The 15154-nt window shown below is 42.9% G+C and overlaps 1 protein-coding gene across 1 annotated transcript; it reads right to left on the reverse strand.

The window, feature by feature from the left end:
- Nucleotides 1-605: 605 nt before the first annotated feature.
- Nucleotides 606-12520, reverse strand: LOC128455025 (zinc finger protein 260). The gene is made up of 3 exons (XM_053438655.1): nt 12078-12520; nt 9785-10258; nt 606-2791 (listed from the first exon to the last, which is right to left on the reverse strand). The coding sequence occupies exons 1-3, from the start codon at nt 12340-12342 to the stop codon at nt 1644-1646; spliced, it is 1887 nt and encodes a 628-aa protein (XP_053294630.1). The 5' UTR covers nt 12343-12520; the 3' UTR covers nt 606-1643.
- Between the last annotated feature and the right edge of the window lie 2634 nt (nt 12521-15154).

Below are 15154 nucleotides of genomic sequence, written 5' to 3' on the forward strand. Positions count from 1 at the left end.
GGCCGACAACCTTCTTCCCTCAGCCAGGACATTGAAAATGGTCGTGGATGTGTCTTCCAGCACGACAATGACCCGAAACATATGGCCAAGGCAACAAAAGAGTGGCTCAAGAATAAGCACATTAAGGTCATGGAGTGGCCTCGCCAGTCTCCTGACCTTATTTCCATAGAAAATCTGTGGACTAGTGGCAGAAACTTGGACTATGGGCAGGAAAGGTCTCTGGTTCGACGCAGAGACAACGACGACGAACCTGGATTGATCTGTCCAAAAATCCAAGAGGATTCTCCCTACCCTGTCCAGAGCCCCTGAGCAAGGCACCTTACTCCTCCAACATCTGCTCCCCGGGCGCCATACATGGTCCCTCACTGCTCTGTGTGTCCTGCACCAGATGGGTTGAAAGCAAAGGTTAAATTTCCTTTGCATGTCTGTGCAAATGTTTGGGATGAATAAATGCATCTTTATCTTAATCTTACATTTCAAACAATCAAATGCACCTTTATTTGATATTTTGTCTCTCAATGTTACAATAAACTTACCATTACATTTAATGACTGTTAATTTATTAGGCAGTGGTCAAACTTACAAAATTGGCAAGGAATCAAATACTTATTTCCTTCACTTTATTGGTGTGTATCGTGAGGCATAAATCAGTAAAAACCAGATATATCAACACAAATATTTCATGTTAATCATTGAGTTGTATTTTCCAGGAACATCTTTTTTTTTTTTACTCTGGTAAAATCAGGGAAAGGGATTCGTAATTCTCTTTTTACAACAGTGAAATAGGAACATGGATAATATCGATAGCTGCTGATAGATCTATATAAATATCTCTTTACATTGTACCTACAGTGAAATCTTTTTCCACACTGAGAGCAAGTAAAATAATGATCTGCTGTATGACTAATCATATACATAGATTGCCCATTAGTTTAAATCTTTTAAACAATAGGAGCAATTTAATCGTTTCTCTCCTGTATGACTTCTCTTATGTATATTCAGCTGTTAATTTAGAGCGAATTCTTTACATGACACGCAGGAGATTATGAATAAATCCATAAGTAAATATGGTTGTGTAATATATATGGAATAAATCAAATCCGTAGAAACAAGTAGTATCAACAGAAATCGTTCATGTTATTCAACGAGTTATTTTTTCTAGGGACAAAAAATGGTTTAACTGGCAAAAACAGGTGAACGGGGGAATTCTAAATTCTATTTTTACAACAGTGAACTATGAATATGGATAATTTGAAAAGTTGCTGGCAAATCCTAATAAATCTTTTTTGCAGACGATGCAACTTAAATCTTTAACCACACTGAGCAAGTAAATTCATTCTCTTCTATATTAATACTCATATGAAGTTACATTAGCCGTTACTCAAAATCTTTCACCACACTAGGAGCAACTAAATGGTCTCTCTCCTGTATGAGTCCTCATGTGAACAGTTGGATGGGCCTTTTGAAGAAATCTTCTACCACACTCGGAGCAACTAAACGGTTTCTCTCCTGTATGAGTTTTCACATGTAGTTAGATCCCACTTTTTAATAAATCTTTTACCACACTCGGAGCAACTAAACAGTTTCACTCATGTATGATTCCTCATGTGAACATTTAGATTTCTCTTTCGTCTGAATCTGTCTCAACACTCGGAGCAACTAAACAGTTTCTCTCCTGTATGAATCCTCATATGTACAGTTAGCTCGCCCTTTTGAAGAAATCTTTTACCACACTCAGTACAACTAAACGGTTTCTCTCCTGTATGAATCCTCATGTGTACAGTTAGAGTATACTTATGAAGAAATCTTTTACCACACTCGGAGCAACTAAACGGTTTCTCTCCTGTATGAATCCTCATGTGTACAGTTAGATTGTACTTATGAAGATATCTTTTACCACACGCGGAGCAACTAAATGGTTTCTCTCCTGTATGAGTCCTCATATGTTCAGTTAGATTGCCCTTTTGGAAAAATCTCTTACCACATGCGGAGCAACTAAATGGTTTCTCTCCTGTATGAGTCCTCATATGTGCAGTTTCATAGTCCTTTCGAAAAAATCTTTTACCACACTCGGAGCAACTAAACGGTTTCTCTCCTGTATGAGTCCTCATATGTACAGTTAGCTCGCTCTTTTGAAGAAATCTTTTACCACACTCGGAGCAACTAAACGGTTTCTCTCCTGTATGAATCCTCATGTGTACAGTTAGAGTGTACCTATGAAGAAATCTTTTACCACACTCAGAGCAACTAAACGGTTTCTCTCCTGTATGAGTCCTCATGTGTTTTGTTAGATCGCAATTTCGTCTGAATATTTTATGACACTCAGAACAACCAAATGCTTTCTTACCAGTTTTACTTTTCATATCACTGAAAGGCTGTTTGTTATTTTTTGTATTTGAACCAGACTGAGGTTCCAATGTCTGCATCCAATCATCTTCACTGTCTTCAGTCTTGTCCTCAGTACCTTGTTGTAAATGTCCATCAGGACCTGAGTTCCTGGCTGGTTCTTGTTCTCCACAGTCTGCTCTGTTCTCCTCAGTCTGACTCTGATGAGGCTGTGACAACTCAGGTTTCTCTTCATCTTCTTCACTCTTCATAGTGACAGCAGTCCATGGAAACTTGATATCGGCCTGCTCAAGTTGTTGAAGCTGCTCTCCCTCCTGATTGGTCCACGGTTCCTCCAGTTCCTCTTTAATATAGGGGGGCTCCGGGTCCTCCTGGTCCACAAGGGGGCTCCACTGCTGCTGCACAGGGGGAACCTCTTCTTTATTCACCATCAGCTGCTGTACGTCTGCAGGACACACAAATACACACGATTATCATTCAGAGTTTCCCGAAGTGTCAAATAAATAAATTAGGACACTAACAGAACAGAACAGGGCGAGTGGAGGTTAGTTAGTTAAGCTGTTTTCAGATATGACCTGTGGGTAAAAGCCAGAGAATTGTCTCCAGAGTTTCTCCAGAGTTTGAGTTTCACACATGAACAACACAGCAGCAGGTTTTCTGCACAGACTCGTTCACAACAGCATCAGATCCTCATTATTCAGGTGAAGGAGGAGCAGCAGACAGAGACAGGAAGTGACATATTAACTCTGCTGCATAGATCATGTTTGCATCAGGGACACAACACCATCTGTTTTATGTCCCAACTTTCTCGCCTCTTCTTTTATTATTTTTTTTTATTTGCCTTTATTTAACCAGGTCGGTCCCGTTGAGATACAATGACCTCTTTTCCAAGGGAAGCCTGGCCAAGACAGCAGCATACAAAAAATGTCAACAGTCACAAGACACACAAAAATCACATAACACAGATCAAATAAGATAAGTTCCTTGATCCCTTAAGATAAGGCAACAGGACTAAAGCTCCAGATTCCCACCAAAACAAGAACAAGTGCGGTATGAAGCCGCTCCAATTTCTCTCACACGAGTCTTCAAAGTTTCAAGGTTTATGAGCTCCTTTAACTTTAGAGTTTTTTGCAGTGCATTCCAAGCAGCAGGTGCAGCGAACTTAAAACAGTGCTTACCAAATTCAGTGTTTACTTTGGGCATAACTAATAAATAAAGCTCATTTGAACGTAAGCAGTAATTGCTCTGGGATTTAAAGATGTACTTACATAAGTAGTGGGGGAGCAGACCCAAGATAGCTTTATAAATAAAAATATGCCAATGTATAAGGCGGCGTGCTGCCAGAGATGGCCACTCAACTCGAGCATATAAGATGCAGCGGTGAGTGAGGGCTTTACAACCAGTGACAAACCTTAAGGCACCATGATATACAGTGTCTAGAGAGCGCAGACAGTTAGCTGGGGCATTCATATATAAGAGATCACTGTAATCAAGTACAGGGAGGAAAGTGGTAGCAATCAACTTTTTTCTGGTAAAAAAAGAAAAACAAGATTTGTGACGGAAGAAGAATCCCAGTTTCACTCTTAATATTTTTACCAGATTTTCTACATGTGGTTTAAAAGAAAGTCGATCATCAATTAAAATGCCGAGATACTTGTAACAGTTCACAAGTTCAATTTCATACCCTTGCAATGACAAAATGCTGGGTGGAGACACAGGCACTTTTCTGCCATTGGAAAATATCAACAGTTTGGTTTTGGCGGCATTCAAGACAAGTCTTAGTTCAATGAGCTGATTTTCTTTTGATCCAGCCAGTCTATTATATCATTAGTGAGCTTGGGTGAGGCTGTACTTGTGCTGTGTTGTTTCCTAAAGCTGGATTGGTATGGGGAGAGAATGTTGTTAGTATGGAGAAAATCTTTCAACTGATTGTTTACTAGACCTTCAAGGACCTTTGACAGGATGGACAACTTGGAGATGGGTCGATAATTATTCAAGCAAGTAGGGTCCCCCCCTTTCAAAAGGGGAAGGACGTAAGCGACTTTCCAAATTTCAGGAATACAATTTGTGGTGATAGTGAGGTTAAAAAGATATTGGAGCGGTTTGGCAATAAAATCAGCTGCTAACTTTAAGAAATATGGTTCAAAGTGATCTGGACCTGCAGATTTACTGATATCAAGAGAGCAAAGAGCTCTATGGACCTCTTCCACTGAAAACAACCTAAAAACAAAGGAAGGTTGACCAGCAGAGATAAGGCCTTGAGACATGCTTCCAACATCTGGGGCAGAAGACGCAATATTAAGGGCAGGCATAGCAATCGTGGAAGAAGACCGAGAGAATAAGGAGCCAGAGGCAGAAAAATGAGTATTAAAACAATCAAGTATAGTTGCCCTGTCAGTTACAGTGGTAGCATCATTAACAATACAGGGTGGGAGTTCGCTGTGATTATCAGTGGCTGAGATAGATTTGATCACTTTCCAAAAAATTTTAGGGTCGTTTCAATTTTTCGTTATTGCAGAGAGATAAAAGCTAAACTTTGCTTTTTTAATAAGAAAGGTAAAACTATTTCTGAGTTGCCTAAATATAAGTTTATCTGCCTCAGACTGTGTCTTTCTGGCCTTAGCCCAGGCAAGATTTCTAATATGCAGTAGATCGGCTAAATCGGGCGTGAACCAGGGATTATCCCTCCCCTTAACCTTATATCTTCTGAAGGGAGCATGCTTATCAAGCAGGGAAGATAAACCTTCAGAGAAAAATTGCCATGCAGTCTCTAAATCGTTAATTAATTCAATACGCTCCCAGTTAAAATCATATAAATTTCGGAAGAACGCCTGTTCAACAAAGGCCCTCATATTACGTTTGATCAAAATACGAGGTTTGGATTTTGGAACTTTGGCATTTCTGACTGCAGCAATCACACAGTGGTCACTAATATCATTTGCAAAAACACCTGACATCGAATACTTGTGCGGTACATTAGTCAAGACCAAGTCAATTAAAGATGATTTATCTGGACACTTCAAATTTGGGTGTGTGGGGCTTTCAATGAGCTGCGTAAGATTTAATGAAACACAGGAATCTTTGAAGGCATCAGAGTTAGAATTTAGCCAATCCCAATTTAGATCACCAGTTAATATTATTTCATTATAGGTCAGTTCAGCTAATAGCTGATTCAGAGAAGTTAGCGCTTCAACAGCAACTGTTTACTGATTGATTTGGACTGCAGGACATTTACATTAAATTTTGATTTACAATAAATTGCAACCCGCCCCCTTTCCTAGGACGGTCAGCCCTAAATACATTATACCCTTTGATGGCGATTGCTTTGTCAGAATAAGATTTACTGAGCCACGTTTCCGACAGAACAATGACATCTGCATCAGTTGATTTTGCCATATCTGGGCATATTTTGCCCAGATATGCAGCATATCAATCTTTGATGGCAGTCTACGAATATTCAGATGTATTAAACCTAGCCCGGCCCTATCCCTATCCTTCAGCAGGTGTGTTACAAATAGCAATGCCAGGACCAGGATTTGGCTGGATACCAGAAATCAAGAGTAAAAGTAGCAACAGAAATCTTCTCCTACTAATTTCAGGGTTGCTAGGTGTTTCTGTTTTGGAGTGTAATCTAGCATGCAACATGACAAGAGACTTATCAGACTGTAAAAAGTTTGATTCCAGGACAGAGGTGCAAACAAGACATAACCATTGTGCAAAGACAAAAGGATCCAAATAAGAATGGGTTATTGGTTTCAGGGTTTGGAATGATTGGAGGAGAGAGCACAATACCTGATGTGCACTCCCCATGGTAGCAGGTTAACCCAGAATCCGAGAGAATCACAGTAGCGATGAGGACCATGAAAAGAGAACACATAGTACCAGCACAGAGTTCAGTCCCAAAGAGAAAACCAGGGGCAAGAAACGGTGTATCCGAGCAGGATAATGAAGCGAGCCTCAGGCTGCAGAGCAGGGTGGATGGAACAGGACTCAGGCTGCAGAGCAGGGTGGATGGAACAGGCCTCAGGCTGCAGAGCAGGGTGGATGGAACAGGCCTCAGGCTGCAGAGCAGGGTGGATGGAACAGGCCTCAGGCTGCAGAGCAGGGTGGATGGAACAGGCCTCAGGCTGCAGAGCAGGGTGGATGGAACAGGCCTCAGGCTGCAGAGCAGGGTGGATGGAACAGGCCTCAGGCTGCAGAGCAGGGTGGATGGAACAGGCCTCAGGCTGCAGAGCAGGGTGGATGAACAGTCATCAGGCTGCAGGGCAGGGTGGATGCAACAGGCCTCAGGCTGCAGAGCAGGGTGAGTGGCACAGGCCTCAAAAGCAATGCACAATGGATGAAGCGGATCCCAAGGCAGTGTACACAAGACTGCTGTATGCTGCCGTTAGCAACAATCTCAAGCCCAACCACAGCAGCAACAGGAAGAAAGTCAATCACACCTCACAGTTCCAAGAAGCTGAGAACAGGCAACGGCTACGGCTAGCAACTCAATCCACAATCAGAAGGAACAGGCCGAAGCATAAGAGGCAGAGCAGCCTTCCAAAGCAGACAAAAACATGAATAATCCACAGACCTTTGAGAGTTGACCGTTCATCAGCACAAAAATCTTAAAAAATCCTAAAAAATCCCAAATAAAAACAATAAAACAAGACAGACACCTGACAGAGACAAAAGACATGCGGCCGTCTTGGATTCTTCCTGTGGATTTACTCCTCAAAGGTGCCGTGGTCCTCGGCCATGCATCGAGACCGAGGCGGAGAGGAAAGCGCAGAGGGGCCCTGGTGCTCTTCGGGGAGAGAGGATTACACTCACCTCTACAGAGTATACTCCTTTCTAATGTCCGCTCACTGTGTAATAGGGCTATGCTGAAAATATATGGCAATATATCGTGACGTCCTCCTTGTTGATCCACGCACTGATGCAGATGCTACTGTATCGATACGGCATCTAATGCTGGGAAGGCAGTCTTGAAAACGAAACATCACCTATGGTGTAGTTCACAATAGTGCCAATAGATGGCAGCATAGGCAAAAACAGCCCACGGCTCAATTCAAAACAAACATGGAAGGATACAGTGGTAAAACTGGCGAAGGTATTGCACGTGAAATGCTTTACCTGCAGTCTGAATTTGCCGCTCAACGTGCACTCGAGACGCCCACTGTTTCTTACTTACTCTCCACTTAGGTGTGGAAGAATGCCAAGGAGTTGTGGACCTTAACTGAAGCAGAGTTGATGTTGAGCCCCGCTCAACATCAACTCGCGGAGCAGGTACTGGGAGAGGAGAGAGAACACGTATTTCCCTGTTATTGTCCTTGGGGACTTTGATAAGGGGAACTTGTCTCACGAACTCCCCAAATGCAAACAGTTAGTCATATGCCCGACTAGGGGGAGAATACTCTGGACCACTGCTACAGAACCATCAGCAAGGCTTATCATGCAGTTTCCCGGGCTGGTCTGTGTCTATCCGATCACGCTCTTATTCATCTGATCCCGGCTTACAGACAGAAACTCAAACTTTCTAAACCAGCTGTGCTGAGATCCAAAAACTGCAGGAGCAGAGAAGCTGTATAGGTGCTGCGTGACTGCACAGCCAGAAATGTGTGTGCGTCACAACGCTGGTCAGTCTCACACCTGTCTTGATAAAAGGTCTGATAAGGCCTGTTCTGAGACTGTGAATATGTGGGATACACTGTACTTTAACTTATTCTCATGTAAAACTTTTATTTTAGATTGTGCATGCTTACTGAAGAATCACAAGGTGTTAGACAACACAACTTTTCTCAAAACACAGAACCTTTTTTCAGACAACACATAACCTTTTTCTCAAAACACAAAATAGCACTGTCATGATATGAACATTTTCCCAGCAACGGTCAAAGGAGGGCCTAACCTGGGAACGGCTCTTGTCACTTCCTGATTCTAAACCGGGATGATGGTACTACCCCTGCACACCATAAAGGAGGACTTCCCCTCGTTATTGACCAATCCTATTCTACCTACTGTTATAAAAGATGACAAATGCTATCTGTTTGGCGCGACTTTTGAGGCTGTGCATGAGTGCCCATAGCTATGCTGTTAACTTTACATTGCTTCTTAATAAATACTTGAATTAGACCAGACCGGCTCTTCTCATATTTGGGATAAACGAACACGTTTACACAACTCTGTGGAAGACCTTAAAATTGCCAACGACCTGAATGAATGATGTTTACTGAAGATTTGACAGTCAACGGACCAGTTCTAACCCTAACCCACAATCCCAGCCCCCCTCCCCCCCATCACACCTCTCTCCATTCAGGAGAGAGATGTCAACAAATACTGAAGAGTCTGAACCCCCGCAAGAAAGCTGGACCAGACGCCATCTCCCCCTCCACACTAAGGTACTGTGAGGTCCAGCTGTCTCCAGTGTTTACGAGATCTTCAACACCTCATTGACTGAATGCGTGGTGACCGCCTGCCTCAAAACATCCACCATCATCCCCGTTCCCAAAAGGCAGAGGATCGAAGGCCTTAACGACTACAGACAAGTCGCCCTGACCTCTGTAGTAATGAAGACCTTTGAGCGCCTTGTGCTGACCCACCTCAAGGCCATAACCAACCACCTCCTTGACCCGCTGCAGTTTGCCTACAGAGCCAACAGGTCTGTAGACCAGGCAGTCAACATGGGATTACACTTCATCCTCCAGCACCTCGACTCCCCCGGCACCTACGCCAGGATCCTGTACATGGACTTCAGCTCCACATTCCACACCATCACCCGAGCTCTTCTCTGAGACAAGTTGACACACCTGAGCGTGCCTGAGCCCACCTGCAGTCGGATCAATGACTTCCTGACAGACAGGAAGTAGTGTGTGAGGCTGGGCAAGCTTGTCTCTGAGCCCTGGACCATCAGCACTGGAGCCCCACAAGGTTGTGTGCTCTCTCCTCTACTCTTCTCCTTCTACACCAACTGCAGCTCAGGCCACCCCTCAAAATTAGCAAGGGATCAAATACTAATTTCCTTCACTGTAAAGGTGTGTATTATATATCTTAATTCTCTTTTTACAACAGTGAACTATGAATATGGATAATATCGATAGGTACCGATAGATTTATGTAAATATTTTGTTGCAAACGATTCATTTTTCTCCTGTATGAAGCTTCATGTCTCTTTACAAATTGTACCAACAGTGAAATCTTTTTCAAAACTGAGAGCAAGTAAATTAATGATCTGCTGTATGACTAATCGTATACACAGTTAGATTGCCCATTAGTTTATATCTTTTACCACACTAGGAGCAATTTAATAGTTTCTCTCCTGTATGACTTCTCTAATGTATATTCAGCTGTTAATTTCGGGCGAATTATTTACCAGAATCGGAGGATATTATGAAAAACACATGTAATATATATGAAATAAATCAAATCAGTAGAAACAAGAAATATGCTTTCTTACCAGTTTTACCTTTCATATCACTGAGAGGGTGTTTGTTATTTTTTGTATTTAAACAAGACTGAGGTTCCCATGTCTGCATCCAATCCTCTTCTCTGTCCTCAGTCTCAGAAGAGTCTTCAGTCTTGTCCTCAGTACCTTTTTGTAAATGTCCATCAGGACCTGAGTTCCTGGCTGGTTCTTGTTCTCCACAGTCCGCTCTGTTCTCCTCAGTCTGACTCTGATGAAGCTCTGACAAGTCGGGTTTCTCTTCATCTTCTTCACTCTTCATAGTGACAGCAGTCCATGGGAACTTGATATCGGCCTGCTCAAGTTGTTGAAGCTGCTGTCCCTCCTGATTGGTCCACTGTTCCTCCTGTTGCTCTTTAATGTGGGGGGGCTCTGGGTCCTCCTGGTCCACAAGGGGGCTCCACTGCTGCTGCTCAGGGGGAACCTCTTCTTTATTCACCATCAGCGGCTGTACGTCTGCAGGACAAACTGAAACACCAATAAACACGATTATCATTAAGAGTTTCCCGAAGTGTTTTTAAAAACTTGTATTGTGTTGTTTAATGTCTAATTTTATTTTTGAAGCATCACAGTCAGGAAACAGGTGTTGAGGTAGTTCATAGTAAGTGTGGAGGAAGATTCCACAGACCAGTGTCTAGGGTAGTGGAATTCCCCTGACCAGGTGTCTCACTGCTCTGATACTGTCTACCTGATGGAACCCTTATTTGGTGATGTTTTCTTCCAACTGGTTGAGCGGACGTACAGACACAGCAGATAGACAAAGATGTTGATCTCATGTCTCTCATGTCTTATTTTTTTTCATATTATGCGTCATGTAACGCCTCTTTGTATAAGTTCTGGCTTTGTGAACTTTTTGCCAGTTGTTCCATTTTGAGCAACGTGCTTGTTGTATAAACTCTGCAGAGCTTATTATTATAAAGACTCAAAAGCAACTCCAGTCTGAGAATTTTTATATTTAAAATCTCTAGTTGAATTTCCATCACATCGCCTTAACATCTCGATGCAGCTCGTAAATTTAGCAGAATTAGACACTGGAAGTAGAAAAGTTGTATATTTTGAGGTCAAATAAACAAATAAGGACACTAACAGAGCAGAGCAGGGCGAGTGGAAGTTCGTTAGTTGGTTAAGTTGTTTTCAGATATGACCTGTGGGTAAAAACAAGGGAACTTTCTCCAGAGCTTGTGTTTCACACATGAGTAACACAATAGCAGGTTTTCTGCACAGACTCATTCACAACAGCTTCAAATCCTCCTTATTATTCAGGTGAAGAAGGAGCAGCAGACAGACAGGAAGTGACATTAACTGCATATATCATGTGATCATGTTTACATCACCTCGACACCATCGTCAGCTCTTATCAGCACAAACTCTCTTATCATCTCTGTCTGGTCTTCTAGTAATGACGTCATTAGGAGGAAAGAAGATGACTGCATCAAGTCAAAGCTTTGATTCACCAAAAGAGCAAACTGAAGCCAGGAAACGAGACCAAACATGTTTCTCTGTAAACTCTGCAAATCCAAAATGATCACAGCAGCTCAACCGGGATGCACGAGCTCTTGAAGCTGGAGCATCCAGGGGAGATCTCTCAAGATGGCATCTGGAGCGAGACAGAACCGCAAGTTTTACTTTTATCCTGAAATAAGTGTAATATATTACGATTTTCAACACGTGGAATGGAATACGAATAGACTGGAATAGCAGGGATCATCTTCACTGCACAACTCCAGTGACTGAATCACTGAATGTTGTAAACCTGTTTTAGTATTTAAATTAAACCCAGATTATCCAGTTCAGGCAAAGTGTTGCTTTGGCATACATGGATTTATTAATGTATTTGTCACAGCAATTGAATTATGCTGCTGACCAATGGGTTTCAATCGTGAGACCAGACGGAGTCAAGGCATCAAGTGATGAGAAGAGGAAGTGAAACTTTCTGACACTGACATGAGGTGTTTGTTATTGAGGTGGAGGTGAAGAGCGACTTTATGGGACAGCAGTGATGTCAAGAATGAAGAAAATACACTGATACTCTGCCGCTGCAGCTGTTTATAACACAATGTGAGAGAGTGAAGACGAGAGAAAGAACGGAGCCTGAAGTAAAAACAAGAGTAGAGCTGAAGCTACCTAACGTTAGCAAAGCTGCAGCTGGCTAACGTTAGCAGAGCTGAAGCTACCTAGCGTTAGCAAAGCTGGAGCTAGCCAACGTTAGCAGAGCTGAAGCTAGCTAGCCTTAGCAGAGCTGAAGCTAGCTAACATTAGCATGTGAGCGGCTCCTCGAGGGACTCACCAACTCGGTGCAGCCGGAGTTCGGGCTTCATCACGGCCTCCAGCAGCCTCCTCTCGCGGCAGATCTCCCGCTGGGACCTCTCCATTTTGTCTTCGAACACCGCGACGATCTCTTCCCCCGCAGCCGTTAGCCGCTCGGTTAGCATCGCTCTCAGAGCCGAGACTCGAGCCGTTTCTCCTCCTTTCTCCAGCTGCAGTAGAAAGTCTTCGGCGGCGGCGCTGATCCGCTCATGTATCGACACCCGCAGCAGCTGCACGTGTGACATCTTCCTCCTCTTTGAGCACTTTGAGTCTCGGAGCGGACAAAGCGATCCAGCGGCAGGAAACAGAGACACCGAGCTCAGAGCCAACAGTGCCCCCTGCTGGACTGGAGGACGAGGAGAAAAAGACGACAGCAGTCGAGGATGGGATGACTGATTAAGTGGATGAAGGATGAGTGAATAATGTTCTCACACACGTAGCGGCGCTTTAGTGTTGAATAATCTGCTGTTGGTTTCTTAAGGGAAAACTTCATTCTGCTCTGCAACAGCGTGAAGCCTCTCGTCTGGTTTCTCTTTCAGGTGTTTGTCAATCAAGCAGCGGCTGAGGAGGAGGAGGAGGAGGACGAAGAAGAGGAGCAGGACACACATCTCTGATGGAGGAAGAGGAGACGGATGACGGACGGGCGTGTTTTATAGATGGTGGAGCCCAGAGACGAAGAAGAAGAATAGGAAGATGGCAGAAAAGAAAACAAGGTGTCTTCGATGGAGGGAAAATACGAAGTGAGGGAGAGGAATGAAAAGAGAGATGTGGGGATGAAGGCGAAAAGCCTGAGTGATGAGACACCGAGGTGAACATCACATTCATGAATTCATGGAAAAACAGCCAAATCTAAAACCATTTAAAATGGTTGTTAAAGACGGACGTCAGATCCCAACTTGATGTTGGAAAATATCACCATTACATAAACGATCTGTTTAATGTGCCTTATGTTTTTAGCTCTTGACAATGTGGCTGAATGACACAATTCACACAAACAACACATCACAGAGCAAAGCACCTTTTTCCAGCTTCAACGCTTGAATGTAAAGAAGCAATTGTTTCATTTGTGTCACAGGAAAACAAGCTTTACTTGACCGGCAGCAGGAATCCAAAAGAATCCAATAGGCTGAAAGTACGGATAATTATGTCATAATTTAAAATATATTTTGAAATGACAATGTTTGCAAGATGTCACCAATGACAAGAAGTCGGGTACAAACCAAAACCTACGATGAGCCTAAAAAACGTAATTGAACCAGAAGGTCGCTCAGAGGTCACTGTATTTTTCCTGGAATATTCTTAGGTGCTGTCAGCCTGATGCTTCTCTTTAACGGTGCTGGAAAGGCTGCTCTATGCTCCTCAGTAAATCCTGAGGCTTTGACACACGGGCAACATTTAGAGGCCAACAGCATGAGAATAAAGTGAGTTACAGTGTAGAAGTCAAAGTTCAAGAGTCTGAACAACCAGGAGTTTGTCTGAGTCACTGTCTGAGTCAGTAGGATCATTTCAGTGTGATTATAATTTAATCAACAACGATTCATCAGGACAAGTTCATGTCAAGAGGGTCACGTTTGAGTCTCCATGATGAGGTCTGAGTCACCATGTTGGAGTCAGGAAGCACGAGTCACTGTGAAAGGGTCCTAGTCACGATGTCAAGTTTGTTTAACTGATTAACATTTAAATCTAACACCTTTGTGTGGTTTTCAGTTTGAGGATCAGTCGACTGACAATCGTCCAGAAGCTGCGTTAAACATTGTTTTTGTGCAATAATGCTTAGAAAGTGATACCATAAAATGGTGTGCCTTTAGGCATTCAATAAATTTGGTTATCAAAATAAAATGAAAAACATTAATATTTTAAAATATTAATATTAAATCATAACTTTAATCGGTTAAAGTTACCTTGGAGCACCACCCTTCAAGGGAAGGAAAAAGATGGCCAATTTATTGATTGAGATCATTCTCATTTAGATCTATTTCAATGAGAAATCTCAATATTTACTATTAAAGATGATATAATGAACAGTGAAGGTTATGGAGTTCTTGACAGTGTAGAGGTTGGCAAAATTCACTTATGCAACATTAATGAAAGGGCATTTGTGAAAGAAAAACATTTATTATGAACATAATGAAGTATAAACACATAAATTACTAAGAACGTACTAACTAAACCAAGATGTGTATTTGAGTGTGTGTGTCTATGTAAGTCAGTGTGTTTCCCAAGATGGTGGCTTCATTAAAAGTTCAAACCTCCCTTAGCATGCTTTCAAGATGGTCACTGGCACCCCTCTAGTTAACGGCCCCCCCTTCCTTCAGAAGTGGTTTTACGACATGTAGCGGGGGTCTGAGCTAATGAGGTGAGGAGATATGCGTGTGTCTGTGTAGATGTTAAATCAGAGAATGAAAGAGTCAGAGAGATTTGCAAAGGAAGCCTGTGAAGAGCATAACTAACCTTAACTTTCATCAACTTGTAACCACAGTATCAACACATATAACACATATCAAACTTATAAACATCACACAGGATCGAATAAACAGTCTTGCTTAGCCTAGAAAAATCATTCAGCCCAGTTTTTGTTACCCGTCCTTGGAAAGAGAAAAGAGGTTGCTGTGCAGTTAGCAGTTCGTCCTGCTAGTTGTGTGAAGTCTTCTGGGATTGTGTGGTCTCTGCCTTAGCGGTTCTGTTGAGCTGTGCGCTCAGATGCTGGTTGGAGTTTTCCTGCAGATCATCAAGTCGCTGCTCGGAGGCTGGTAGAGCTTGAGATGCCCGGAGGTTTCCTTATTGAGATGAGTGGGAAGCTGAAATATGCGCTCCTCTCGTTGGATGCGAAGAGAAGATGTAGCTGGAGCAGCCAGGCTTCCTCCTCGGCGGTGCAGGAGAATGCTGGCCGCCTGCCTCCTTGTAAGGTTGGTTGAAGAGGAAGAGGAAAGAATGAATTGGGGGAGACCTGGCCTTATATTGGCCCGGTGACCTAAAAGGTCATGGGGCCAGAGTGACCAATACCGGAACAAAGGATCTGCGGCATTCTGGGAGACTGACTTTTTTGGCTTCCTAGTA

The sequence above is a fragment of the Pleuronectes platessa genome, chromosome 2 (genome assembly GCF_947347685.1).
Source record: "Pleuronectes platessa chromosome 2, fPlePla1.1, whole genome shotgun sequence".
NCBI lineage: Eukaryota > Metazoa > Chordata > Actinopteri > Pleuronectiformes > Pleuronectidae > Pleuronectes > Pleuronectes platessa.

What these genes read in the sequence shown, in the direction of transcription:
- LOC128455025 (XM_053438655.1), bottom strand. Translation starts at nt 12,342, where the DNA reads ATGTCACACGTGCAGCTGCTGCGGGTGTCGATACATGAGCGGATCAGC. An exon ending in ACTCCGGCTGCACCGAGTTG is followed by an intron (nt 10,259 to 12,077) that starts GTGAGTCCCTCG and finishes TTGGTGTTTCAG; the next exon opens with TTTGTCCTGCAGACGTACAG. An exon ending in TGATATGAAAGGTAAAACTG is followed by an intron (nt 2,792 to 9,784) that starts GTAAGAAAGCAT and finishes TGTGTCCTGCAG; the next exon opens with ACGTACAGCAGCTGATGGTG.